Source organism: Silurus meridionalis, chromosome 9 (genome assembly GCF_014805685.1).
Source record: "Silurus meridionalis isolate SWU-2019-XX chromosome 9, ASM1480568v1, whole genome shotgun sequence".
Lineage (NCBI taxonomy): Eukaryota > Metazoa > Chordata > Actinopteri > Siluriformes > Siluridae > Silurus > Silurus meridionalis.
In genome coordinates, this window is record NC_060892.1 from 13,116,603 (window position 1) to 13,139,283 (window position 22,681).

At 36.8% G+C, this 22,681-nt stretch overlaps 3 protein-coding genes across 12 annotated transcripts in view; 2 read left to right on the top strand and 1 right to left on the bottom strand.

Annotated features, from left to right (window-relative positions):
- csnk1g1 (casein kinase 1, gamma 1) overlaps positions 1-11,168 on the top strand; it is a 31,909-nt gene extending 20,741 nt beyond the window's left edge. For 2 of the 3 annotated variants that reach the window (XM_046857845.1, XM_046857846.1), the window contains exons 6-13: positions 1,476-1,710; positions 1,901-1,986; positions 2,080-2,164; positions 2,259-2,407; positions 2,926-3,033; positions 4,072-4,179; positions 4,641-4,747; positions 6,317-11,168. In XM_046857845.1, coding sequence (XP_046713801.1) covers positions 1,476-1,710; positions 1,901-1,986; positions 2,080-2,164; positions 2,259-2,407; positions 2,926-3,033; positions 4,072-4,179; positions 4,641-4,747; positions 6,317-6,371 — 933 coding nt within the window. In that variant the 3' untranslated portion in view covers positions 6,372-11,168. The remainder of the gene's footprint in view (positions 1-1,475; positions 1,711-1,900; positions 1,987-2,079; positions 2,165-2,258; positions 2,408-2,925; positions 3,034-4,071; positions 4,180-4,640; positions 4,748-6,316) is intronic. The other variant, XR_006926929.1, reaches the window with a different exon arrangement.
- Positions 11,169-12,558: 1,390 nt separating this feature from the next.
- rps17 (ribosomal protein S17) lies at positions 12,559-16,431 on the top strand. 2 transcript variants are annotated; one of them, XM_046856792.1, is made up of 5 exons: positions 12,559-12,656; positions 13,939-14,090; positions 14,953-15,058; positions 15,557-15,622; positions 16,311-16,431. In XM_046856792.1, exons 1-5 carry the CDS (start codon positions 12,654-12,656, stop codon positions 16,383-16,385), a joined length of 402 nt encoding a protein of 133 aa, XP_046712748.1. In that variant the 5' UTR covers positions 12,559-12,653; the 3' UTR covers positions 16,386-16,431. The 2 variants fall into 2 exon arrangements, with proteins under 2 accessions (XP_046712748.1, XP_046712747.1); XM_046856791.1 differs by lacking the exon at positions 12,559-12,656 and adding an exon at positions 12,767-12,790.
- Positions 16,432-19,820: 3,389 nt separating this feature from the next.
- Positions 19,821-22,681, bottom strand: part of neo1a (neogenin 1a) — a 113,628-nt gene continuing 110,767 nt past the window's right edge. For all 7 annotated transcript variants that reach the window (XM_046857498.1, XM_046857496.1, XM_046857495.1 and 4 more), the window contains one exon: positions 19,821-22,678. In XM_046857498.1, coding sequence (XP_046713454.1) covers positions 22,595-22,678 — 84 coding nt within the window. In that variant the 3' untranslated portion in view covers positions 19,821-22,594. The remainder of the gene's footprint in view (positions 22,679-22,681) is intronic.

The following is a 22,681-nucleotide window of genomic DNA, read 5'->3' on the forward strand; positions in this document are numbered from 1 at the left end:
CTCTGTGAGACAGTACTTTGCTTGTGGGTTTTCTATTAATAAATAAGCCTTGTTTTTGTGTCATGTATTAACGATGCTGAGCAACTCTCTGCAAAAGATTTAGTTATAATATTTTTTATACTGCCAGTAATAAAAAGCAAGACGGTTTCTGTATTTAAAAAAAAAAAGAATCTGTAATCAACTTAACTTGTAATTATAAAAAGTTAATATTGATGCATTTGGGTAATTAACACAAACATATCCAGAACGAACAACTGTTATATGTGCTGTCTGCTAACACAGTTCTGTTAATTTATTCACGAGATTTTGCATGACAAGATTTTATAAGATTCTAAAAGGCAAAAATAAAGCTTTTCATAATCACCTGCACTTTGCTTACTTTGCATTAGCAAAGCTTTAGCGGGCCTTGTTGGAGGGATGAGACTGCCTCAGAAGATTCTGAGAGTAAATTACATGCTGTAGGCAGAACTATGTACAAGTAGCTTTGCTGGACGTCTCTTTGTCTGCAGTGTTGTTTTTTGTCTAGTTCAGCAACAACAAGAGTTGTTTGCTTCATAATTCAAATGTGATTTTCTGATTTAAATGCAGTAAAATGATGACTAAGAAACAGATGCCCTTTTTTTTTTTTTTTTTTTTTTTTTTTTTTTTAATGAGTAACTGAAACTAATGAATCCTGTATTCTTAAGGTTCCATTTAATTCAGAAATATAGCTCCAAAGTCAAAATGCAGCAGGTTTGTTTAGCGGCCTTGTTCTCGGCTACTGTAGATCACAGCAGCCCAGGGCTTTTGTTTGAAAGCTACTGATGATCTTTCTTTCAAGTTTCTGACATTATTTTGTATCCATACAACCCACTTCACAAGTGTAGATGATCTCTGTACTTGGCTCCGGTCCTACACAAAATAATGCAATCATGTTATAAGTGTCCTGTCTAAACATGTAAATGTTTGGTGCATAATAAATAGAATGCTGATTGCCACAGTTAAATTTCCATATTAACACAATGCATATAGTAACATTTTTGCATCTCCCTGTACCATTACGTAAGCGAAATGCAAAATTCAGCTACCTCATTATTGTGTGGTACTTAAAGGCCTTTTATAGAACACATCAAAATGTTTCATATGTCACAGGCTTAACTGCATCAGAAAGCATTGGAAGTTTAAGCAGCATCCAAGCATGATTATAGCCAATATGCTTAGCCTTTATGTGATTACCAAGGGTTATATGATATTTAAACATCAACATCATGAAAAATTATAGCAATACGTTTTTTTTTGGTTGGTGTATGTATTGGGATATCTAAAGATAAATTTTTCCCTCTTTTTCTTAGTTGATTTATTATTGTTGATATTAAATAAAATGCACACAAAAATACACAAACTTTTACTCAAGTTTTTCTAAATGCAGCAATACTAATTCAATGTTTACTGAAAGATTTCCGCACCAGTGAATAACATGACAATTTTTTTGTCAGATTTCCCGCATGGAGTATGTGCACTCCAAGAACCTCATTTACAGGGATGTGAAGCCAGAGAACTTTCTCATTGGACGGCAAGGGAACAAAAAGGAGCACATCATTCACATCATCGATTTTGGCTTAGCCAAAGAATACATCGATCCTGAAACCAAAAAACACATTCCTTACCGGGAGCACAAGAGCCTTACTGGCACAGCACGATACATGTCCATAAATACGCACTTGGGAAAGGGTGAGATTGCAGAGATTCTTCTTTTCTGTTTGTTTTTTTGTTGTTGTTTCTTTCCCAAAAAAGTGTTGCATATACCATCAGTAAGCTGGGAAAATATTTCATTGGTTATAATTTGTTAAAAAAGTTATTTCTGGACCAGGCTTTGTCTGAGTAAGTTCTACAAGTTGGGTCGTGTTGCTTGTTTTTGCAGAGCAAAGTCGACGGGATGACCTCGAAGCCTTAGGTCACATGTTCATGTACTTTCTCCGAGGCAGCCTTCCTTGGCAGGGACTAAAGGTGTGCCACCGAAACGGTGCTAAATTTTTTTTGTGCTAAAATACTTATTTTGCTCCATGCACAAACACCATACTGTTTGAATTTATGTTTCAGGCTGACACGTTAAAAGAGAGATATCAAAAAATCGGAGACACGAAACGGAACACTCCTATTGAAGTTCTCTGTGAGAACTTTCCAGGTAAGTAAGTTCTTAGTGTTTGCTTTTTGGGGAAAATAGCGAACAATTGTTTTATAAAATGAGAACATTTTTCTATTGTGCTCTGCTCTTCCAGAGGAGATGGCTACGTATCTGCGCTACGTTCGGCGGTTGGATTTCTTTGAAAAGCCTGACTACGAGTACTTAAGGACCTTGTTCACCGAGCTTTTTGAGCGCAAAGGATATACGTTTGATTACACGTACGACTGGGTCGGCAGGCAAATTGTAAGTTCATCTAATATTTGTCCCCTAACTTAAAGGGCATGCAATTTCCAAGACTAATCAAAGGATTATAGTTATTAGCTTGTTTTAATAGAAGCTCATTCACAGGGACTTATAGATGATAAGCAATTTTTTAACACAAACACTTAAATTGTTAATGAAGCTGAAACCGTGTCAGCGTTGAAACTATAAAACTGTAAAATATAAATTTTCTGGGATTACTCTAACAAAAGTAACAACAGGAACGAACATGTTTCATTGAGGCTATACAACATTAAGTGCACCGAAAAATCTTTTAAAGGGTATAATAATTATACAAATAAATAATAAATATATAATTATTGTTATTGCTAGCAATTTCATAAAGGGATGTTCAGAGGAACTTGGATAAAAATAATCAGCTACGTTGTCTGATAACCACACACTGTCATGTTTTAATCCCTACATTATAATCATGCATCGTTCTAAAATTATGACAAATAAGTTTTTTGTTTGTTTTGGGCTTTTTTTTGCTTGTGAAGCCTACTCCGGTTGGGTCTGTGCACGTGGACTCCGGAGCATCAGCCGTGACACGTGAGAGCCACACACACCGAGACCGACCTTCGCAACACCAACCTCTAAGGAACCAGGTAAGATTTGCCCTTGCTTCACTAAACACAGATCAGCTTGCAGCTTTGGCACAACTCTGCATTCCTGTGAGGAATTTGAGCCTTTTCCCTAAACCGCAATGAGTTCAGCCTGGGTGTGTGCAGAAGTTGGCACAATCTACCAATAGTAATTATGCATGATTAATGTAATACGTTGAGTAAGAGTTGAAACCGAATGTGGAATCCCCACACCGAAACCACTCGGCACACTGCATAACAGGGCTTAAGCTGTTAACTGAGCATGCAGAGCACACACAGAGAGCATCCTGTGCTGTAGAATGCATGCTGGGCATAGACATGTTAAGTATGCTTGTTATATACATGCCTAAATTATTGGGATGTTTTTTTTTTTTGCCCATTTAATTTGCTCTAATTTTAAGTATAAGCAACTTTGCTTTTACTTCCCCAACAAGGCCACAATTCGTATTAGTCTCACAGATGGGACACCAAATAAAATCGTTTTTATTTATTTTTTTTTTTTCTTTGTAAATAGGTTCATCCTTAAAGGCTTATAACCAAAGATTGTCACTTCCTTTACTAGCTTAATAGGCTCAGCACTTTTACCTGCATGCTTTTCATTACTGCTATCCACTAGTGTTTTATTAACTTATGAATAGGCATCGCACATGAATCTTCAATTTGTGTTTATACCTTTTTAAATTTTCTAGATTTTGTTTGCTGTTGTTGCTTTATTTCTCTCATTTATTGCTCGCTAGTAATTAGTCTTTTTGTAAACCGAATGCACTGTATGATGAAGTATAACTTAAGTAAAGTGAAAAATTCAGCGTCACAGTCGGGACGTCTTCCTGTCAGAAATACAAACCACACACAAGGATTATTTTTGCCCTTGTTTAACAAACTGAATGTACACTTTTGTATCTAACGCTGATTTGTGGCTTTGCCTTGGCTCTTTTTTTTCCTTTTGTTTGTTTCCCCTTTGGTTTCCATTGCCCTGCATGCCACCTGCTCACGCTCGCTCGCCTCCTTCCCTTGCTCCTGCGCTTCCTCCGGCCCGACCAGACGGCCTCCTCCGACCGCAGAGGCGCATGGGAGGTGCAGCCCAACCGGCAAACCAACTCCTATCTGACCTCCCACCTGGCGTCGGACAGGCATGGAGGCTCAGTGCAGGTATCCCTCCACCTCCTCCATTTCTGTTTCCCAATCCCATTATCCCTTTGTAATCTTTTGCTGCCATACCAGCATGATCGTTCAACTTGGACCAGCAGTCTAGAACTTCATCAGGATCCTTAAGCTGGTCAAAGGTTTAAAGGTTACCTGCTCTCACAAGGTTATCTGTTTTCGCTTACTTTCTCTAAAGAAAAGCTAGTAGCTCTTGCTCAAGGACCAAAAGCCCAGGACTTGTAGTTGGAACTAATCCAGCTCTTCCTAACTGGGTGGAGTAAAATCTGACAGGATGTTTTCTCATAACAATTATGACTACCTGAACATTTGTCTGCAAATGTTCTTTGTAAATGAAAGAAGATAGTACAGGGAATGCTTTAAAGATGAAATGCTTGAGTATTCATTTAAGTTTCAGCCTGAATGTTGAACACCGCTTTCATTCTGACTCTTCAACCCTTGTGCAACAGGTGGTCAGCTCAACGAACGGCGAACTGAACGCAGACGACCCACTGAACATCCACTCCAATGCTCCAATCACAGTGCAGACGGAGGTGGAAGTTGTGGATGAGGCTAAGTACGTGACTGAGCAGGATTTTACAGCTTCTTTAACACCACCTCTGTGTCTCTCAGTAGGGTAGATGATTGCATTTATACCTACTGGAGGTTTTTGTTTTTTTGTTTTCTTTAATTTGATGGTGTTGGAAAAACCAAACTATTGTTGAGTGTTGATTATGAATGAAGTTGTTGAGTATTATTTGAATGCACCCCCTTTTTAAATCGTGATTTGTTTACGTCTGTGAATAGAGCTTGTCTGTTTCTGCGATTATAAATATGGACACTTTTCTGTTCTGTCAGTGCTTTTGATGTCTTAAATAGATGCCCATCTTTGATTTCTGATGCAGACTTTAAAGTAAGCAACAATGCAGGCTGTGTCCAATTAAAAGCCTGAAATAAAAACGCCAGGGTTTCTGTGGTTGTCACTGCATTTAACCTCATTAAACCCCTTTTCTGTGAACCATTCACTTTGAACCTCTCACTTTCCTTCTCTATAATTTATTAGACCTTCTGATTATCCCTCCTTTATTTTGTTTGTACTTTACGTTAACCATCAGACAATTAGTTCCCTGTCCGCATGCTCTCTCTTACAAAATGAGTGGAACCCAGCTAGCAAACCCTCGTCCTCTATTCTCTATTTTCTCCTTGTTAAATTGGGACACCCGATCACAGCAGATATGTTTAGATCGAAGGTCTGAGTCTCTTTTTTTTTTTTTTCATTCTCCGAGTTTTTTTAACCTCTGTGTGTCCTCTTGTTCCTCCTATGTGCCTGGCTTGAGGTTTGTCTCATCGTCTCACCGCTGTGTAATAATATCTCTGTCTTTTCTCTTTTCACACTCTTTTTGTAGCTGCGTGAAAATGCTCAACTTGTGGTGAGTCCCTCTCTCCAGTCCACATCAAAAACCCAAGGGGAGTGGACCAGCCTAGACTGTGGGCAAATAGGCCTAGATCACGTGAAAGCGCAAAGCCCAAAACAGTTGCAGGCTTTCTTGAAATATGCGCTGATTAGTCTCAGTTTAACCGAGGGAGGCCTCTCACTCACCAATTATGGGGTTTAAATTGGGGGATTTCTACTTTGCCTGAAATGTGGTCCTGCCGCAATTCAGATCTAGATTTTAAAATAAATTTTTATTTGGGACTATGGCCGTGTTAACATCTAATACCTCATAATTGAGTTGTTGTTTTTTTAATTGATGGACTTATGGCCAGAGTGAACTGCATCACTTTTCTATGTGTCAGTCTGGAGCTGTTCTCTTTCCTCTGCATGCTCCACCAGTCATTCCCATGGGTTCATCCTGTCGTGTTTTTGCTGTCACAACTCCTAACTACACTAAGCATAAGTGTCTGTGTTTGTGTTTCCATGTATTTTTGTGAATAATGCTGGCTGTGTGTTACCTTTATCTCAAAACAATGTAATCAACCAGCTGGAAGAGATTTGTGTAGCATAACAGAAGGTGTTTTGCATCAAAGGCTGCTGCTGTACATACAGATTTAATGTTACTAGCCCATGATGCCTGATATGCATCATTTGCATCGATCAGACAGAGCAATGGGTCATTCTGACTCTAATCTATTTCTGTGTCCTCAGGTGCTGCTGCTTCTTCAAGAGGAAGAGGAAAAAGAACACCGCTCGGCACAAATGATCCATCACCCTCTCCACCCAGCCCATTTTAAGAATGTTCAATAAAGAAATTTTATTCAAAAGAAGACAACAATGCCCTCAGAATGAATTGCCTCAAAGGGGACCTGCCTGTGAGAGAGAATAGAGACATGCACATATCGTGTAACGCGAATGCAGGGCTCATGGACGGTTTCCTTGTATCAGAATATACACACAAACACACTCATTTGGATCTCTAAGCACTGGAACAGCATTGCACTCCTTCATTCTTCTTGTTTTTTGTTTTTTTTCTTGCACAATGCGTCAATCTGTGGTGAGTGAGACGGGTCTAGGAGGGAGTCGTCTCGTGTGTTCCGCCTTTTGTGACAGACCCAGCAGCTCAAGAGAGAAGGTTTGGAGGGAGTTTCACTCAAACAGAGGAACTTCGTTCATATATCGATTCTTTGCGCCGCCTGCTAGCTTTCACTTCTGTCCATTGTATTTTTTTTTTTTTTTCTGCTCTTCCTGACTGCGTGGTCAGAGCCTTAGAAGTTTGTGTATCTTTTGGACCGAGTCAGCATAAACATCATAAAAAAAAAAAACTAAGAAAACGCTAACTGTCTTAACAAAAGCTAACAGGCCTTTTGTTGTGGACTCTGTACAAGTGTAAAATGAGCAGCCAAGTCTAAAGTGACTGCATTGTATTCATGGCCTTCGACCCTCATGCTGATGCGATGCAATGCAATGAGCTACCTGGTTCTGTTCTGAGGGATGAGGAAAGCATCGAGGTCTGATGCCGGGTCTGCATTACAGAGCCTCAGCACATTCCACAGTTCTACTGAATGCTATTTAAGCTGCTTGTTCTAAAGCACTCCACCCACTCCGACCTGCCGGCCAGCCATGCTGCTTTCTCCTCTTGTGATATAGTATCGCTTTAACGTGAAACTTTTCTATTAGCTGGGATTCAGAGTTTCACTCACCAGTGAGTCGCTCTGTGGTTCTCTTTGTATCAAACATTCTCACTGCGTTTTATTTGAATTAATTTTCCTTGTAATAATTTTTCAGAACTCAATCCCTGGTTTAAATGTGGCGTTTCTTATAACTTTTTAAAAAAAATAATTATTACGCCATATAAATGGAAATGATTGCCGAAGAGAATAATTATTTAATGTGCCAGGGTGGTGTCGAGTCAGTCAGTAGGTGACTGACATTCTTTTTACGTCCCTATAGTGTATTTCTTCACACCATGCGCTTATATGTCTGTTTGAACAGAGCGTCAGAATGATGTAACGATTAATAGGAAAGCTTGCTAACCTTTGTAATGTGTAATAATGGCTGTTTATGAAGTGTTTCTTGCCTCGTAGCAGTTTCAGTGGGTATTCATGATCAGTGTGCGATTCAGATTTTTTTTGTTGTTTTTTTTGTTTTGTTTTTTTAAGGGAACATGCAAACTGATGATGGTAACTCGAGTGCTGTCTTAGAGAGAATCTCAAACTGCCACTCCTAATTATCTCATCTAAATGCCTTAACTAACACTACGCAGCAGGGCCGTTTCACAAGGTTCTGTGTTAAGACACTACAGATCTCTTCTCTTTCTTTTTGTTAATGTAGTACTCTCCTATAATACAAAAATAAATCCCTGAACAAGCAGATCCAAATTAAGCTGACTCCAAAACCGCATCTGATTATTCTAAATATATAGTGACTACTGTAAAATGCTTGGTGCGACATCTCGTTTCTGTTTCCTTATAATGCAGTCATAGGTGGCTCCGTCACAGGTAGGCCCATGATCTCTGAGATATAGGACGAGGCCAACCTTAGAGTCAACAGGCTCCATTTAGGAATCACGATTTTAGTATCTGGCTTCAGTTCTGGAGAGCTTTATCACACCTGATTTAACGTGTCTGGTTTAAAAGTCTGTCATCAGGTTTGTAAAACTGTGTGGTGCTCCAGAAATGGAGTTAGACAATCCTTTCATCAATTAAATGTACCTAGGGTGTTTCGGGTTTTTTTTTTTTCTTTTATAGAAAGTGGCTTTGAAGGAATTACAGTTTTATCTTAGTAATGCTGTGGCCTCGTTTTTTTTTTTTTTTTTCTTTGCCCACCAGTGATCTAATTCCTTGTTTTTGTGAATTTTTTTTTTTTTTTTCTTTTTTTTGTATAGTAAATGTGAATTGAAAGTATAAGAAATTGTTTATTTTTTTGTCCTCCCCAATCACCCAGACATACAGAATTTGGAGAGAGAGAGAGAGATAAAGAGATAAAAACCATGAAAAATATTGACTGCACTACATTTTATTTTTCTGCCATTTAGTCACCTGTCCTGAACTCTTGCTGTTTTAACTGCCTCTAGCCAGTATAAGAAACTGTGTAAAGGGTGAGTTATGAGATTTGATCTTTGACCTGACCACTAATATTCAAATATTTGAAGGTCCCTTTAAAGTAGCACCATACTAATTCAATATATATAGAGGGTGTGGACTATAAGGGAAACATGACTTATTTTCAGTGATCCAAATGGTCATATTGGACCAAAAGAACAATAAGGATTACCTTGAACATGATTGTCTAATTTTGTTGCTTGCTTGATGCTTTTAATTGACTTCATGTCTCATGTTAAAGTCTTTATGTACCTCTGAAATAATTCATACAGAAGCATTCTTTATCATTTTAAATAATGCTATGATGAGTGAAATCTCTGCTGGATGAACCTGGTGTCCTTGTAGCCGAGTACCAGATGTCACTTTGTGTTTGTGGGAAAGGGATTGTCAAGGATGGCCTACTTGCCATTGAACCAACATGTATGCAACATGCATTGTGAGCAATATTTCAGATGCTTTGCTTATCTAGAGTTTTTTTTTTTTTTGTTGTTTAATTCTGCACTCATCCTGTGTAACTCAAATCACTTCAGTTCTAAATTATTTTGTGGAAAGTACTTGAATCTTTCTCGCGCTGTTGCTGAATCTCCTCTGGTGGTGTCTAAAGAGAGGCTTTTTTCTAGCATTGTTTTTTTTTTTTTTTTTTTTTTTTATATATATATATTATTTAAACAGTTGTTTCTTGTATTTTCATATTACGTGCCTCCACACATGTTTGGTGGGAGTTCAGTTAAATTTCTTTGTTTTTTTTTTTTTGGATGGGTGCTGCTTGCTGCTGTCAGGTGTGCCTGTGTGCTCGCTTAAGGGAGAACGACTCGTTTGAGAAGACAGGTCTGTACACTTATCCTCCTCCTATCCCATGCTCTTCCATTTCTCATTGCCAGGTTTCAGAGTTTAGGGTAGTAACTTGTCTGTCTGTATGCTGCAGATCATCACTCGTTTTGCCCAAAATATGAGATCAGTGTTATTAAATATAAGCTTGGCTTTTGGGTAAAGAAAAAAAAATCCAAATCAGCTCATTTTAAGCTTTGGTTCTAGGGTGATTCTTTTGGTTTGTTAATGGTTGGTTGGATGGTTCTTTATATATGTTAATATAAGAATTATCCAACCAACCATTAACAACATTATATATATATATATATATATATATATATATAATATAAAAAATAAAGTAAGATTATTTGACAAGCAAAGGGAGCCATCTGCTGACCAGTCTCTTTATATTAAAAAACCTTAACAGGGATCACTATCTTTAAACACTCAACACTGAAATCCTTGACATTTTGCCTGTTATTTAGACGTTGTTCCTTTTTACTGGACTCTTGGTCGAGGTCAACGTGAAGACTACTAGCCAGTTTTAAAACTTCATCTTTCCAAGTTGGTAGACCAACACGTGTTTTTATAATAATTATAATTTCCAAGAGAAGGTGGTTTCCTTAGAATATGGTAATAAATAAATAAATAAAAATAACCCTGCACTCTATTGATGTCTTAAATTATGTTTGCATCACTTGTAGTGATAAACGTCCAATTAAGAGTTAAATGACCGATTTTGAAAGGCATAAAGTCACAATATTAGTTAAAGGTTCCAGAATTTCTGCAGTTTATACAATGCATGGCTTATTTACAAGACCTCACTGGTAAATACATTGAGGTGGGACTTTATTTAATGTACAGTCTGGGCATGAACTTTTTACACCTTCTGTTCAGTCGCAATCTTACAGCTTCTGTAAAAAAGCTGCTTTTAGTTTTTTAACATCGAAGCTCAGCGCTAGTCCTGTAAGTATTTTCTAGCTCAGTCTGGGTTTTTTTTTTCCCTCAAAAAAACATAATTAAATAAAATGTGTAAACATTTGAATGTGAAATTTATAGATCTGATTTATTAAACGGCACATTGTTTAACAAAGGTCAGATTCAACAACACTTCAATATTCCAGTTTTCGTCCATATTTTAACACTGCCCCCCCCCCCTCCAAATTGTTTCGTAAAAGATTCTGTACAACACAATGATTTGCTTTTTTTTTTTTTTTTTTTTTTCCCCTCTTTTCAAGTAATGAAAGTTTGAATTTTACAGTACTGTAATTCCTTTCCTGGTTCTGGTCATATTTTAAAAAAAAAAAAAAAAGGAAGAAGTCCTCTCATGCATTGAAGTCATAAGTCTGTGTTTAAATGTGAATGCAAATACATTTGAATGGTTTCATTTAGTCACGGGCTTTTGATTTGGAGGGACCCGGCTTTTTTTTTTTTTCTTTTTTCCTTCCCCCAGTTGTGGTTTTCTTTATTTTATAATTTTTTTTTTTTTTTTTTTTGCAAAAAGATAACTGTATTAAAGGCTATTTTTCCCTGAGGAGTCATATGAAGTACTATACTTAACCTTTCAAAAACAATTTTTATTCCCTCCACTCTAAAAGGGAAACTCAAGTTTGCACCCTTTTTATGTAAAATAAAGGAAATTGTCTCAACTTTGGTGTCTGTGTCTCTTCAGGGGATTTGCTCTGTTGCCTACAGCTTTCAGGATTCCGTCCCATTTTATGAGGTTTTTAAATTCATTATTATTATTATCTACTTTTAAATTTCTGTTAATTCACTTGTCCTAGTCTTTCTATGTCAATAGCTAATCTAATATACAGGTTCTATATAAATAGATACAGGAAGTGCTTATATGGTTTATTAAATGAATCTGTGATTTGCAAATAATACAAATCGTTCTAAACGTTTTTCCCCCAAAAAAGACCTGATTCAGTACTTTTAATAATAGTGTTATGTTAAGGTTTTAAAAATGTTTTGTATGTATATTATTACCAGGCTGAAATTTTGTTCTGCATTTTCTCACATTTATCACCTCAGTCAGTGTTGCTCAGGGTGCACAGGGATGGGCAGTATTTATGATGCATGTATTTCAAATATATGATAGGCTTTTGTCATTTGTATTTGATAGGGATTCAAATATTTTGTATCAAAATACTTTATTGTATTTTTGTAATTTTAAAATACTGTAAAATACTTTGTAAGAAGTCTACACGATGACATCATAAAAATGTTGCCTGTGATATGGGCCTTCTTAGCACTTTGCCCAGACTTGTTGAGATCAGAAAAGAAAATTGAACCATACGGAAGAAGGTGGTCAAGGTATGAAGTGTGCAGACTGCCAGCTTTCAAATCCAATGATTGATAAATAAATATTTGATTGATGAATATTGTACCCTAATTGAAGTAGCTGTTTAGTAGGATCATGATTTTGCATACCAGTGCATGAATGAACTGCCTGACACATAATATATTATATTTATGATTAACAATCAAATTATTTATTTGTTAGAAACTAGTTGCTATGAATGCAGGTGCCATCAGTTGTCTTCTTATGACATGTTTGTTATTGAGTCAGTGTTGCTGATGTAAAGTAACCCTTCATTACCAAACACCAAATAACTACATTTCACAAACTGTTAAACATAAAAATGTTGGTTAATTCAAAGACTAATATTCATCTGGGAAATCACAGGTAAATGAATGTGAATATTTGATCTGTTAACTGGTTGCATATGTCAGATTAATTGCGTGACTCGGCCAGAGAGACGCTGTTGCGATCAAACATTGTTTACTTAATCAATGAGTCAGTGTAGATCAAATAGAACAATTGAACGAAGATTTGCGAAGAAATTTCATGCTTCCTTGTAACATTCATTTTTTTATATTTATAAAATACATACAGTAATTTATTTTGATAAAATACCAAATATTATAACGATAAGTTTATTTTAAAATACATTTTAATTTATATTTGCCCAACCCTGCTGCTCCATTTATTTTACTGACTCATTATGTTTCCTGCAAATTCGAATCGTATTTACGACTCGGTTCGTTCAGGACTTTTATCCTACTTCCGCCACAAGAGACAAACTTCCGCCCTGCTCCCAGTCAGGTCCTTTTCTGGGAGCTGAGTCAGTATGGTGGGTTGTTTGTGAATCTGTACTCATCTGTGTCTTATTCCTGATTATTAGAGTTTGAAGCACCAATAATCTTTTCTTCACACGATCAGGGAACATGAGCAGCGTGAATGAGGGTGTTTTTATAAATGAAAAAGGTTTGTAGATGGAGAGAGCGAGAGCTCAATGGGACGCATTTACGATACCTCTAAAAATGCGGTGACGCTCATTTACTTCATAAGATACTATTATTTAAAAAACGGCCATTTTATTTAAGTTTTAATAGCGATTACTTTAGTAGCGAGTCGATGCTGCTATCTTAGCTTACAGGTAACTAAAGTCTTTTTAGTCGCCTCAGAAATGGTGTCGCGTAACCAAACTTTTTACTCGGTCTTTAAGTGCGTTTAGAAGTCAGAATTTTTCTTCCACCAGTAATGAAGAGAATTAAATTTGAATTACCATCTGAATTACCAACATTTCTCATCAGGTGTGTGCAGGTTTTGAGGTATGGGGTAGCACAGGGCGGATAACGCAACAGACAGAGTGTCAGTAATACGTCAACCTATGCAGTGATGATACTGATCCTACAGTATAGTTCTGGATATTCCAGAGACTGATGTATAAATTAACAGTGGCCATTTAAGTAGGAAGGAACCTCAGTGAGATGAAAACAAACCAGGAGAAAATTCAATACCGGTAGTCGTCGACTTACGACCACAATTGGGACCGACAAATCGGTCGTAAGTAGAGTAGGCTATATGTACAGTACTGTGAAATTATGCCGGAAGCTGGTAAAAAAAAAAAAAAACCGTACGCCGCGGCTAGCGATTGCGGTCGTAAAGTCGAATGGTCGTAAGTTGCATAGGTTGTAAGTCGACGACTACCTGTATTCAAAATTCGTAGTTGACACCATTTCTGATTGACTGTACAGATTGAAAATGATGTGTGAAGCTTTTGTGTACGTGTGGGTTTCCTCTGTGTGTTTTGGTTTCCCTCCAATCTCATATACATGGCAGCAGGTTGATTTGACTGTGTTTAACAGACCCTGAGAGTACGTTAGGTCTGCAGGATGCTACACAATGGTCTGGAATCATGTCTGGTTTGCATTCCCACCTTGTGTGCCGGAGAGCTACTGAGGATAAAACTAAAGGGGGGGAATTCACGAATAACACATTGTATTTCATTGCTTTCTGCATAAAGCTCACTATGACACTTTTCTCACAGCCCTACAGAATGACAAACAGTAACTGGAATGAAGCTCTGTGGGATTTAGTTTCATACTTTCTTTCTTTGATTAAATATCCAGGGTCGTGTAAGGACAAAGACTGTGAAGAGGGCTTCTCGGCTGATCATTGAGAAGTACTACACCCGACTGGGCAACGACTTCCACGTCAACAAGAGGGTGTGCGAGGAGATCGCCATCATCCCCAGCAAGCCGCTTCGCAACAAAATAGCAGGGTGAGTGCACACTTTTTTGCATTGTGAGGAAACAATGAAGGAAATGCTATATCTGACTAGAGTCAAACCCTGTTTATCATCTGTTTCTTCAGAAAGGAGATTAATATGTTTAGTGGGGGTGTGAGGAGTTAGGACAAAGACGAATAGATTCTTACAGGAAATTTTCTATTTACTCAAAATGGTGTTCTTCACTCAGGTTGGTGTGTAACACTGGCTTTGGATCTAAAATGTAACAGAAGTCAGTTTCACCCATTTTTCCCCCCATAAACCTTTCATCAGGTTTTTGCCCACTGATGTGGTGCAGTGTGTCTTAGTTATCTACAGACATAATACCCACTTGGTTCTTCATGTTCATAATGTAATAAGACAGACATTTTGGACAACCACTTTATCCTTTAGGCTATTCTTCATCTTTATCAACAGGAAATATCTTAAAACATTGTCGATGATATTAAGAGGTAAGGACGTGTAACCAAAGCTTGTTGTAAACGTTCTTTCTGAATGCTCTTGTAGAAGAGTACTGTACAGTGGAGCCTGACATAGAGGTGCTTATTGTTTTTATTTTCAACTCTGAGAATGTCCTGAAGTGTTTAACTTCTTTTACACAATCAAATAACAGATTGCCTCCTCTAAACCAAGTATTAGACTATATGCATTAACGTAAACATGACCGCCAGAATAATTTTATAGGCAGCTTTTATGGAAAATTGAAGATCTTCTGAGTTAAGCAGCAATAGCAGTGTGAAAATAAACCTTGTGGTTTCATAATAGATCTGGCTAAAAACATGACTGCTTATATTTGTGATGAGAAAATTGTAAATGATTGTCTAAGGGTGTCTTGCCTGTATTTGTATATGTACAGATATGTAACACATTTAATGAAGAGGATCCAGAGGGCTCCAGTCAGAGGCATCTCAATCAAACTCCAGGAAGAGGAGAGAGAGAGGAGAGACAACTACGTCCCCGAGGTCAGTGGATTACAGCTGGATAAGCGAGGCACTTCTATTAGATTGTGTTAGCATATTTTTTAACCCCATCTCAGTCAAATTGGTGCATTTTAGCTCTAGGTGAGGTTAATTTCTTAATATCTTCCTTTCTTGCAAAGTATTGAATAAAAAGTATTTCTACTAAATATCTAAACATCTATTCTCTCTCAGCACAGTTATTACTCACGTGTAAAACAGCTCCCACTCTATAACTGTACAGATAAAATGTTTCCCTCCATCAATTTGTGCAAATTAAATCAGGTCAAGTAGAAAAAAAAAAAGGAATCAGTCATCCATGTAGGGTAACCAAGCGGATGAATAGGTTTCCAACCCTCCTTAATTTTAATAGAGCTCCGTTTCTTTAGACCGTTGTTTTCATTGCCAGGAGTTTGGTTGTGCTGTTGCATTGCATTTGCTGATTGTTTTCTCAATATTCACTCTTAATCAGTTTTTTAAATGACATCATGCCCATTGTTTCAGGTCTCTGCTCTGGATCAGGAAGTCATTGAGGTTGATCCTGACACCAGTGACATGCTTAAGATGCTGGTAGGTCATTCAAGTCATTATAGATGATAGAGGTCATAGTGTTTTCCAGTGATTCTCTATCAAGAAGAAATGCTGAAGACGAAAGTCTAAAATAGTAGTTAATTGGATTTGAGTTATGAGGGATAAGTGGAGTGGTAAGACCCCGATACTGTTTTCTTTTGTTAACAAGCTATACCAGATAGGTGGCCATGTAAAGACATCTTTAACATTCCATGTTTACATTTACATATGAAATGGTGGCATTTAAGTGCCAAAATATATTCATTATAAAAGAATCATCAATTTTATACTACAGTTAATGGTCTTATAAGTCAGAATGCATAACCTGAGATTAGTGTGTGTAGTTTGGCCGTCTGTTTCATGCACGGTTTATAAATACAATATTTCAAATTCATTATGTTGTAAAGCAAATTTAGACTGTGGTAATGCAACTGAAAATAAAACAATTCACTTCCAGAAATAAAGTTTTTGGTGTGACACAGCATGCTACATCATATGTTAAAATTACTTTGGAATATATCAGAATACTATTTGTGTAATTGCACATAACAATAATTTGATTTTCATTGTTACACCTTAGTGTAAATTATCGAAGCCATTAAATAACAGTTTTAGTCCCATAAATAGTGAACACTTAAGGAAATGTTTTAAACAGGGAACTGGTATTGACTTATGTTTTATTTTGCAGGACTTTGGTGGGCTCTCAACGCTGCAGGTTACTCAGCCAGCTGTTGGAATGAACTTCAGAACTCCCAGAGTCTAAGTGCTTCCAGTAAATAAGGAAATAAAGACAAGTGAATTCTCACATGCATGCAGTGTTGTGTGGGTGTTTTTTAACGCAGACCCTTTGTGTGGTTTAAGACTGTCCATTTCTGTGCCAAAAATTATTGCTAATTTCTTTAGTGTATTGATTCAGCATGGAGCTAAAGCCGTACAGACTCTCTAGCACTAAACGTAAGGTAATTTACTTATGTGGTGCTTGTTCATGTTGTTAAAAAGCACTTCTCTATGCATTCAGAGCAAAGAGCAGAGCAGAGGAGGAGAGCTAGTTCACATTTACGGGCAATTTAATGTATAACAGGACAGTAAACCCAGACAGTAACCCGAGCCATGAGAGGAAAGTTCTGCAACATTTTTATATCACCTGACCAAAACAAAACCATGGAGTTGTCTAAATGGAGAAATGTTTAGATATAAGGGTTCTAAAAAACATTTAGCGCCCCATCAGGTAGGTAATAATTTTTTAGAACCCTTATATCTAAACATTTCTTGTGGTAATAATAATTATATATATATATATTTTTTTGTATTATTATTCAATTCGGCAATTATTTTTATATCACGGTCAATGAAGCTGGTCGGGACTGGGAGTGTGCACCCACTGCCCGGAGAAGTTCCCTCAATCATACACAGAAAGGAAAGGTGGAAGTTGGGTGACGTCACCTCAGCCTTCAGGGTTTCCAGTGGGAGAACTGACGAGACCTGGAGTGACGTCACTTCAGTAAGGCGTTGAAGCCAAATTAAAATTATGGATGACAAAAAGGTCTAAACCCTCGGGGGCCCAATTCAGAAAAAATGAAATAAGTACAGGTAGTCGTCGACTTACGACCACAATTGGGACCGATATATCGTTCGTAACACGATTTGGTCGTAAGTAGAGTAGGCTGTATGTACAAATTATGCCGGAAGCTGTCTCGCACCGCCGCGGCCAGCGATTGTGGTCGTAAAGTCGAACGGTCGTAAGTTGCATAGGTCGTAAGTCGACGACTACCTGTAGGAAGGGAAACGTGCAAAAAAAATACAAATAATTTTGTGTATGCAGCTCTATCATTTATCTCGTTATGAGGATAGTAAAGTCTAATGTATTTAATGAAATAGGCTAATAACTATTACTTATGCTGTGTTGCCTGCTATGCTTTTACGCATAGCACAACAATATTTCTTAGCCTGCATAACATTATTATATATAGTATAGTTTATCATAATGTGTGTGGCAACAAAACAATTACAACCTAACTAGTCTAGTTGGATTGTAAGTAAACTAGCACTTATTGGTTTGGATACCTTTAACTAAGGAGATCATAAAGGTTTTCTGTAAATGTACTCTGTTCAGTAAGGGGAATCTCCAGTACTGCTTAAAAGGAATAAGGATAAAGATGTTGTATGTATTTAATGGCTACAATTATCCAGAGTTATATGGTTCTTGGTTCTGAGAATTTAATAAATTGTGCACAATGACGTGTATTTAATTGGGGTAATATTAAAACATGAATGTGAGCTCTAAGAAATGTATTCAAAGTTGTGGACTGCTCTGAGAACAAGTCTTATTCATCCACTGACGGTAGCTGAAGCAGAGAGGAGCTTTTTAAAGCTGAAACTATTTAATAGGGAAGGCGTTGTGTCATGGCGTGGTTCAGCATCAGTTCAACAGCAAGCAGAACATTGTGAGAGTAATAAACAGAGGTGGCAAAAGTACACACATCCTTCATATAAGTAGAAGTACAGATACTCCTGTTTTAAAAGACTCTGGTAAAAGTTGCAGTACTGACTATACTTTTTTTTATTGAAGTAAATAAGTTTGGGCTTTGACATTTACATAAGTAAATAAAATAAAAATTAATAATAAAAAAAGCCATTACTACTACCTGTACTTGGTGTCACGCTAGTAACTGGACCACACATTAATATTAAGGCTGTCAACAGATTACAATATTTAATCGCACGATTGTCATGAGTTAACTCAAACTTAATCACACATTTTTATCAAAATGTACCTTAAATTAACACTTTTTAAAATAAGTTTTTAACACTCATCAACATGGGCATAGTCAAATATGAATGCTTTATGCAAATGTATGTTTATTATTAGTGAAACCAAACTCAACATGGAGCATAAAACAAAATATGCTTGTAAAGGTTTAAAAGTAATTACATTGTTTTAATATCGATGTTCATTGAAAAATAGACATTTCGAATTCAGATATCCGTCACAACATATATAATCATAAAACGCGCCGGCACGATTATCGACCCCAGACGGTTAATTGTGTGCATCATGGCGGATTTTCCTGCTGTTTCCAGACTTGGCGCATCAGTAAAACAAATATTTAGCGATTAAAAATTATTTTACAGTTTATTTTTAAAATTCCGAGTAAAGAAAGCACGTCCTGAATAAACGTGCTGCGTTGAAAGTTTTATTTTGACCTTTTTTACATTTATCGTTATATTTTTAATAATAAAAAAAGAAATGCGCTCTGCATTATTTACGCGTTGATAAAATTAGTGCTGTTAAAATGAACGTGCATTTTGACAGCCCGAATTAATATATTAATACAAAATAATTGAAAATGTTGCTACTTAATGAATGTATCCAGTCTGAACATCCACCATATAGAACACGCCGCGGCCAGCGATTGTGGTCGTAAAGTCGAACGGTCGTAAGTTGCATAGGTCGTAAGTCGACGACTACCTGTAGGAGGGAAACGTGCAAAAAATAAATAAATAAATAAATAAAAAAATTTGTGTATGCAGCTCTATCATTCATCTCGTTATGAGGATAGTAAAGTCTAACGATACACCACTGGTGAAAGTGAAAGTAAAAAGTTGTCCGAAAAATAGTAAAGTACTGATACCAGAAACATCTACTTAAGTACAGTAACGAAGTATTTGTACTTTATTACTTCCCACCTCTGGTAATAAATGATGGAAGAAACTCCTGACTCTTATCTTGCCACAACACAAACTCTATGAAAGTAGGCTTTATGCTCATAATTTATTTATGTGACTCGATATCATTCTATTCATAAATTGGAGCGTTAAGAGTAACAGAGTCTTTTCACATATACTGAGTTAAGACTCAGGACATTACAGCCATAATAAATCATAGTACTTGGATACTTAAGTACATTTGAAGGCAAATACTTTTCGTACTTTTATTTAATTGAAAGTTTAAAGGGATCATTTTTTTGAACATTTTACCTAGTTTATCTCTACTTTTACTCAAGTATATGCTTTGTGTACTTCATCCACCACTGCTAGAGACTGAGCTCTTTATCCATGAACTTAATGCTTAACACTCAGATACTAAAAATATTTTGAGATACAAACCTTTCACTTGGTCCCATGTAAATTACATCACAAATCTGATCTAATGTTGTCTGAAAAAACAATGTATTAGAAAAGAACACATCATCCACACTTGTATTTTGGAACTTGTTTGCTTTTTTTTTGTTTTTTAAAAAGCCACAGATTATTCTACAGACAGCAAAAAGATTTTTTTACAGAAATAAGCAACAATAAAATTCCTCATGTGGAACACAGTAAAACCTGTTGCTCAAAAATGTCAGAGGCAACAAAAAAAAACAAAAGAAAAAAACAAATTGAACAAGACGAGCTGCCTACTGCTAAGCTATGACACTACATTACACAAATATAGCTTTATATTGAAAACACAGGATATGTAAGAAATGTTTTTTTTTCTGAACCTGTTGAAAAAGTGCAAAAAAGGTTTACTGTCTTGACAATTTTTTTTTTTAAATCCCAAATAAGTAATCTCGTTGAACGTGTTCCTGTAATCTGGAGATTCCTTACGGTCATACTGACATTTAGGGGATGTTCAATATGATGCAATCGTAATCAAAGTCGAGCGAATGCTACGACTGCAGTGATGCTGTTCTTTGGGTAGAAGGCAAAAGGGAAATGATTTCCAGCAGGAGAACATTTGTGTCAGCAGCCTGGGAAGACCCTTCACATGGTGACATTTTGATATATTTGAGATATATTTACTGTATAGTACTAAAAGACAAAGCAAAAATTGCATTTAAAGATTTTCTCACGACTACAGCGCAAAGAGCATTCAACATACAGTATTTTGATATGCGGTGCCGAATTCCTGACTGTTCTGATTAGTGTCAAATCATTATTGAGTGAGAAAATATGACATCTGAGGTTACAAGTTTCAATACGCCGAGCAGTATTTGCAAAATGTTCATTTAAAAAAGAAATGATCAAAATTGCATTTTGTTTGCCGCAAATAATGAAATGTACACAACTCCAAGCAGTTCAATTGCTCGTTGTTCTATGAAAAAAAAAGTCTTTAGGAATTGCACATTATTTGGTTTTCCAGCATCTTCTGCATAATTGATCACCTTTCCAACAGCACCTATACATCTACAGACTCATTTTTTCCACACTGGACATTTGAAGAACTCATACACAACTATTACAAAAGCCACAAACATTCACTCATTCTCAGTGTAATGATGACATGATAAAAACTAGAATCGAATAGAAATTCTGAAGAGAATAACTTGTTTAATTGCAAACTTTTATTATTGTGTCATCTCTAAAACATGTAAACATTATATGTTCTTCTGAAGGGCAATACCGCATGGATTAAAATCATTTTTGCAAGGCGTTTGCAAACTTAGGACCTCAAATGTAGCTAACAAGTTTTTAGCCCTCTTTAGAAAAACTACCTGATCTTTGTAAAAGTAAATAAAATTTCTAATTTCGTTCTTTTTTTTTTTAAATAAATGTTTAAAACTGACAGATCAACATATATTTTAGGCGTAATAAAATCAAATTTCCATTTTTCTTTGCTCGAATTCCACCATGGCCACTGCTAACAGGTTTTCCCAGACTGCCGCATTTATCATTTTTTATTCACATTGAAATACTTCATATAAAATGGCTACATGAGAGGAACTAAGGGGACAAAAAAAATAAATGGGCAGAAGAAAACCGATGACTGGGAGTCCTGTTCAGAAGGTTTTGCACTTGACATCCTAAAGTATGTGTCTAAAGAGCATGTGAGAAACGTGTGTACTGCATTTTCCTGTATAGCATCAGTTTCCAGGTTTCCGTTTGTATGAATACAAGTGAACGCTAACAAATGAAGGGAAAAAAACCTGAAGAGCACCGACAGTAAACAGAATGTAAGCTGTAGTCTAGCAGCCAGCGCACCCATGATCTCGCAGCTCAGTACAAGAGCAAGTCTGTATATCACAGTGGCAGAGGTGACACACAAGCAGTGGATTTTTTTTTTGCTTCCCTCCTTGAAGGATGAGTGTCCGTGCAGACAGAAGTGTAAGGCAATATTCTTAAAGGAGCTCCCTTTCTGAGAAAATAATCTTTGCGTACCGAGGACAAATCATCAGCATCACGCCATCCAACCTTCAAAAAATCTAAAAATAAAGAACCCAGAGCATCAGGTCTCGGTGCTCCTGTCAGGAGTAAGGCTGACGTACTCTCCTCAAAAACAAAAAAAAAAAAAAAAAAAAAAAACCTATTTTGAAAAGACGTATGAGGCAGTTTAGACCTTATATACATATCTATAAGCGTATATGTATATAAAAGAATACAAAAAAAACCATACAAAATAACGACATGGCACAATAGATGACGTACAAAAAGGAACGATGTCGCTAAATCAAAATGCATAATACAAAACAAATGACATGAAAATAAAAAGGTAGAGTGTCCAATGTTCACCTCACTGGAACCTGTGGAAAATATATAGATAAAGAGGTCGAGAGATACAAAAAACGCACAAATGAAACACTGTAAATTGTGCCATTAGCACCAGCACGAACACCAGCATACTGTAATCTTCCTTTTTTTTTTTTTTTTTCCTTTTTCTTTTTTAATTCGTAAGGTAACAAACATTGTCTCCGAAGCGCAAAAAAAGTACAACATTCCAGACGGAATTAGTACCCAAATTGTTTTTTTCCCCACTCCTTTAACCGATGGCCGTTTCCTTCCTGAGAGTTAGCAAGGCAAGCCAAATGTTCATTTTCTCTCATTCGGTTCTGTAGAGGACTGAGAACTCTGTCCATGCCGTGGCGGATTGTGGATGTGTGTGTATGTGTGGTGTGTGTGTGTGTGTGTGTGTGTGTGTGTGTGTGTGTGTGTGTGTGTGTGTGTGTGTGTATGTATAGTGTGTGTGTGTTTGCTAGGGTGTCTGGATTGTGCTCAGGCCGTCGTGATGGCGTTGAGGTCCTTCATTAAGCCCTCCAGGTGGGCCATCTCCTCCGACAGCTCGTCCTTCTCGTATTTCTG

Bases quoted from the DNA above. Each gene is read 5' to 3' on its own strand.
- rps17 (XM_046856791.1), top strand. The intron at 15,059-15,556 runs GTCAGTGGATTA...CCATTGTTTCAG, and splicing joins GAGACAACTACGTCCCCGAG to GTCTCTGCTCTGGATCAGGA. The intron at 15,623-16,310 runs GTAGGTCATTCA...TTTATTTTGCAG, and splicing joins GTGACATGCTTAAGATGCTG to GACTTTGGTGGGCTCTCAAC.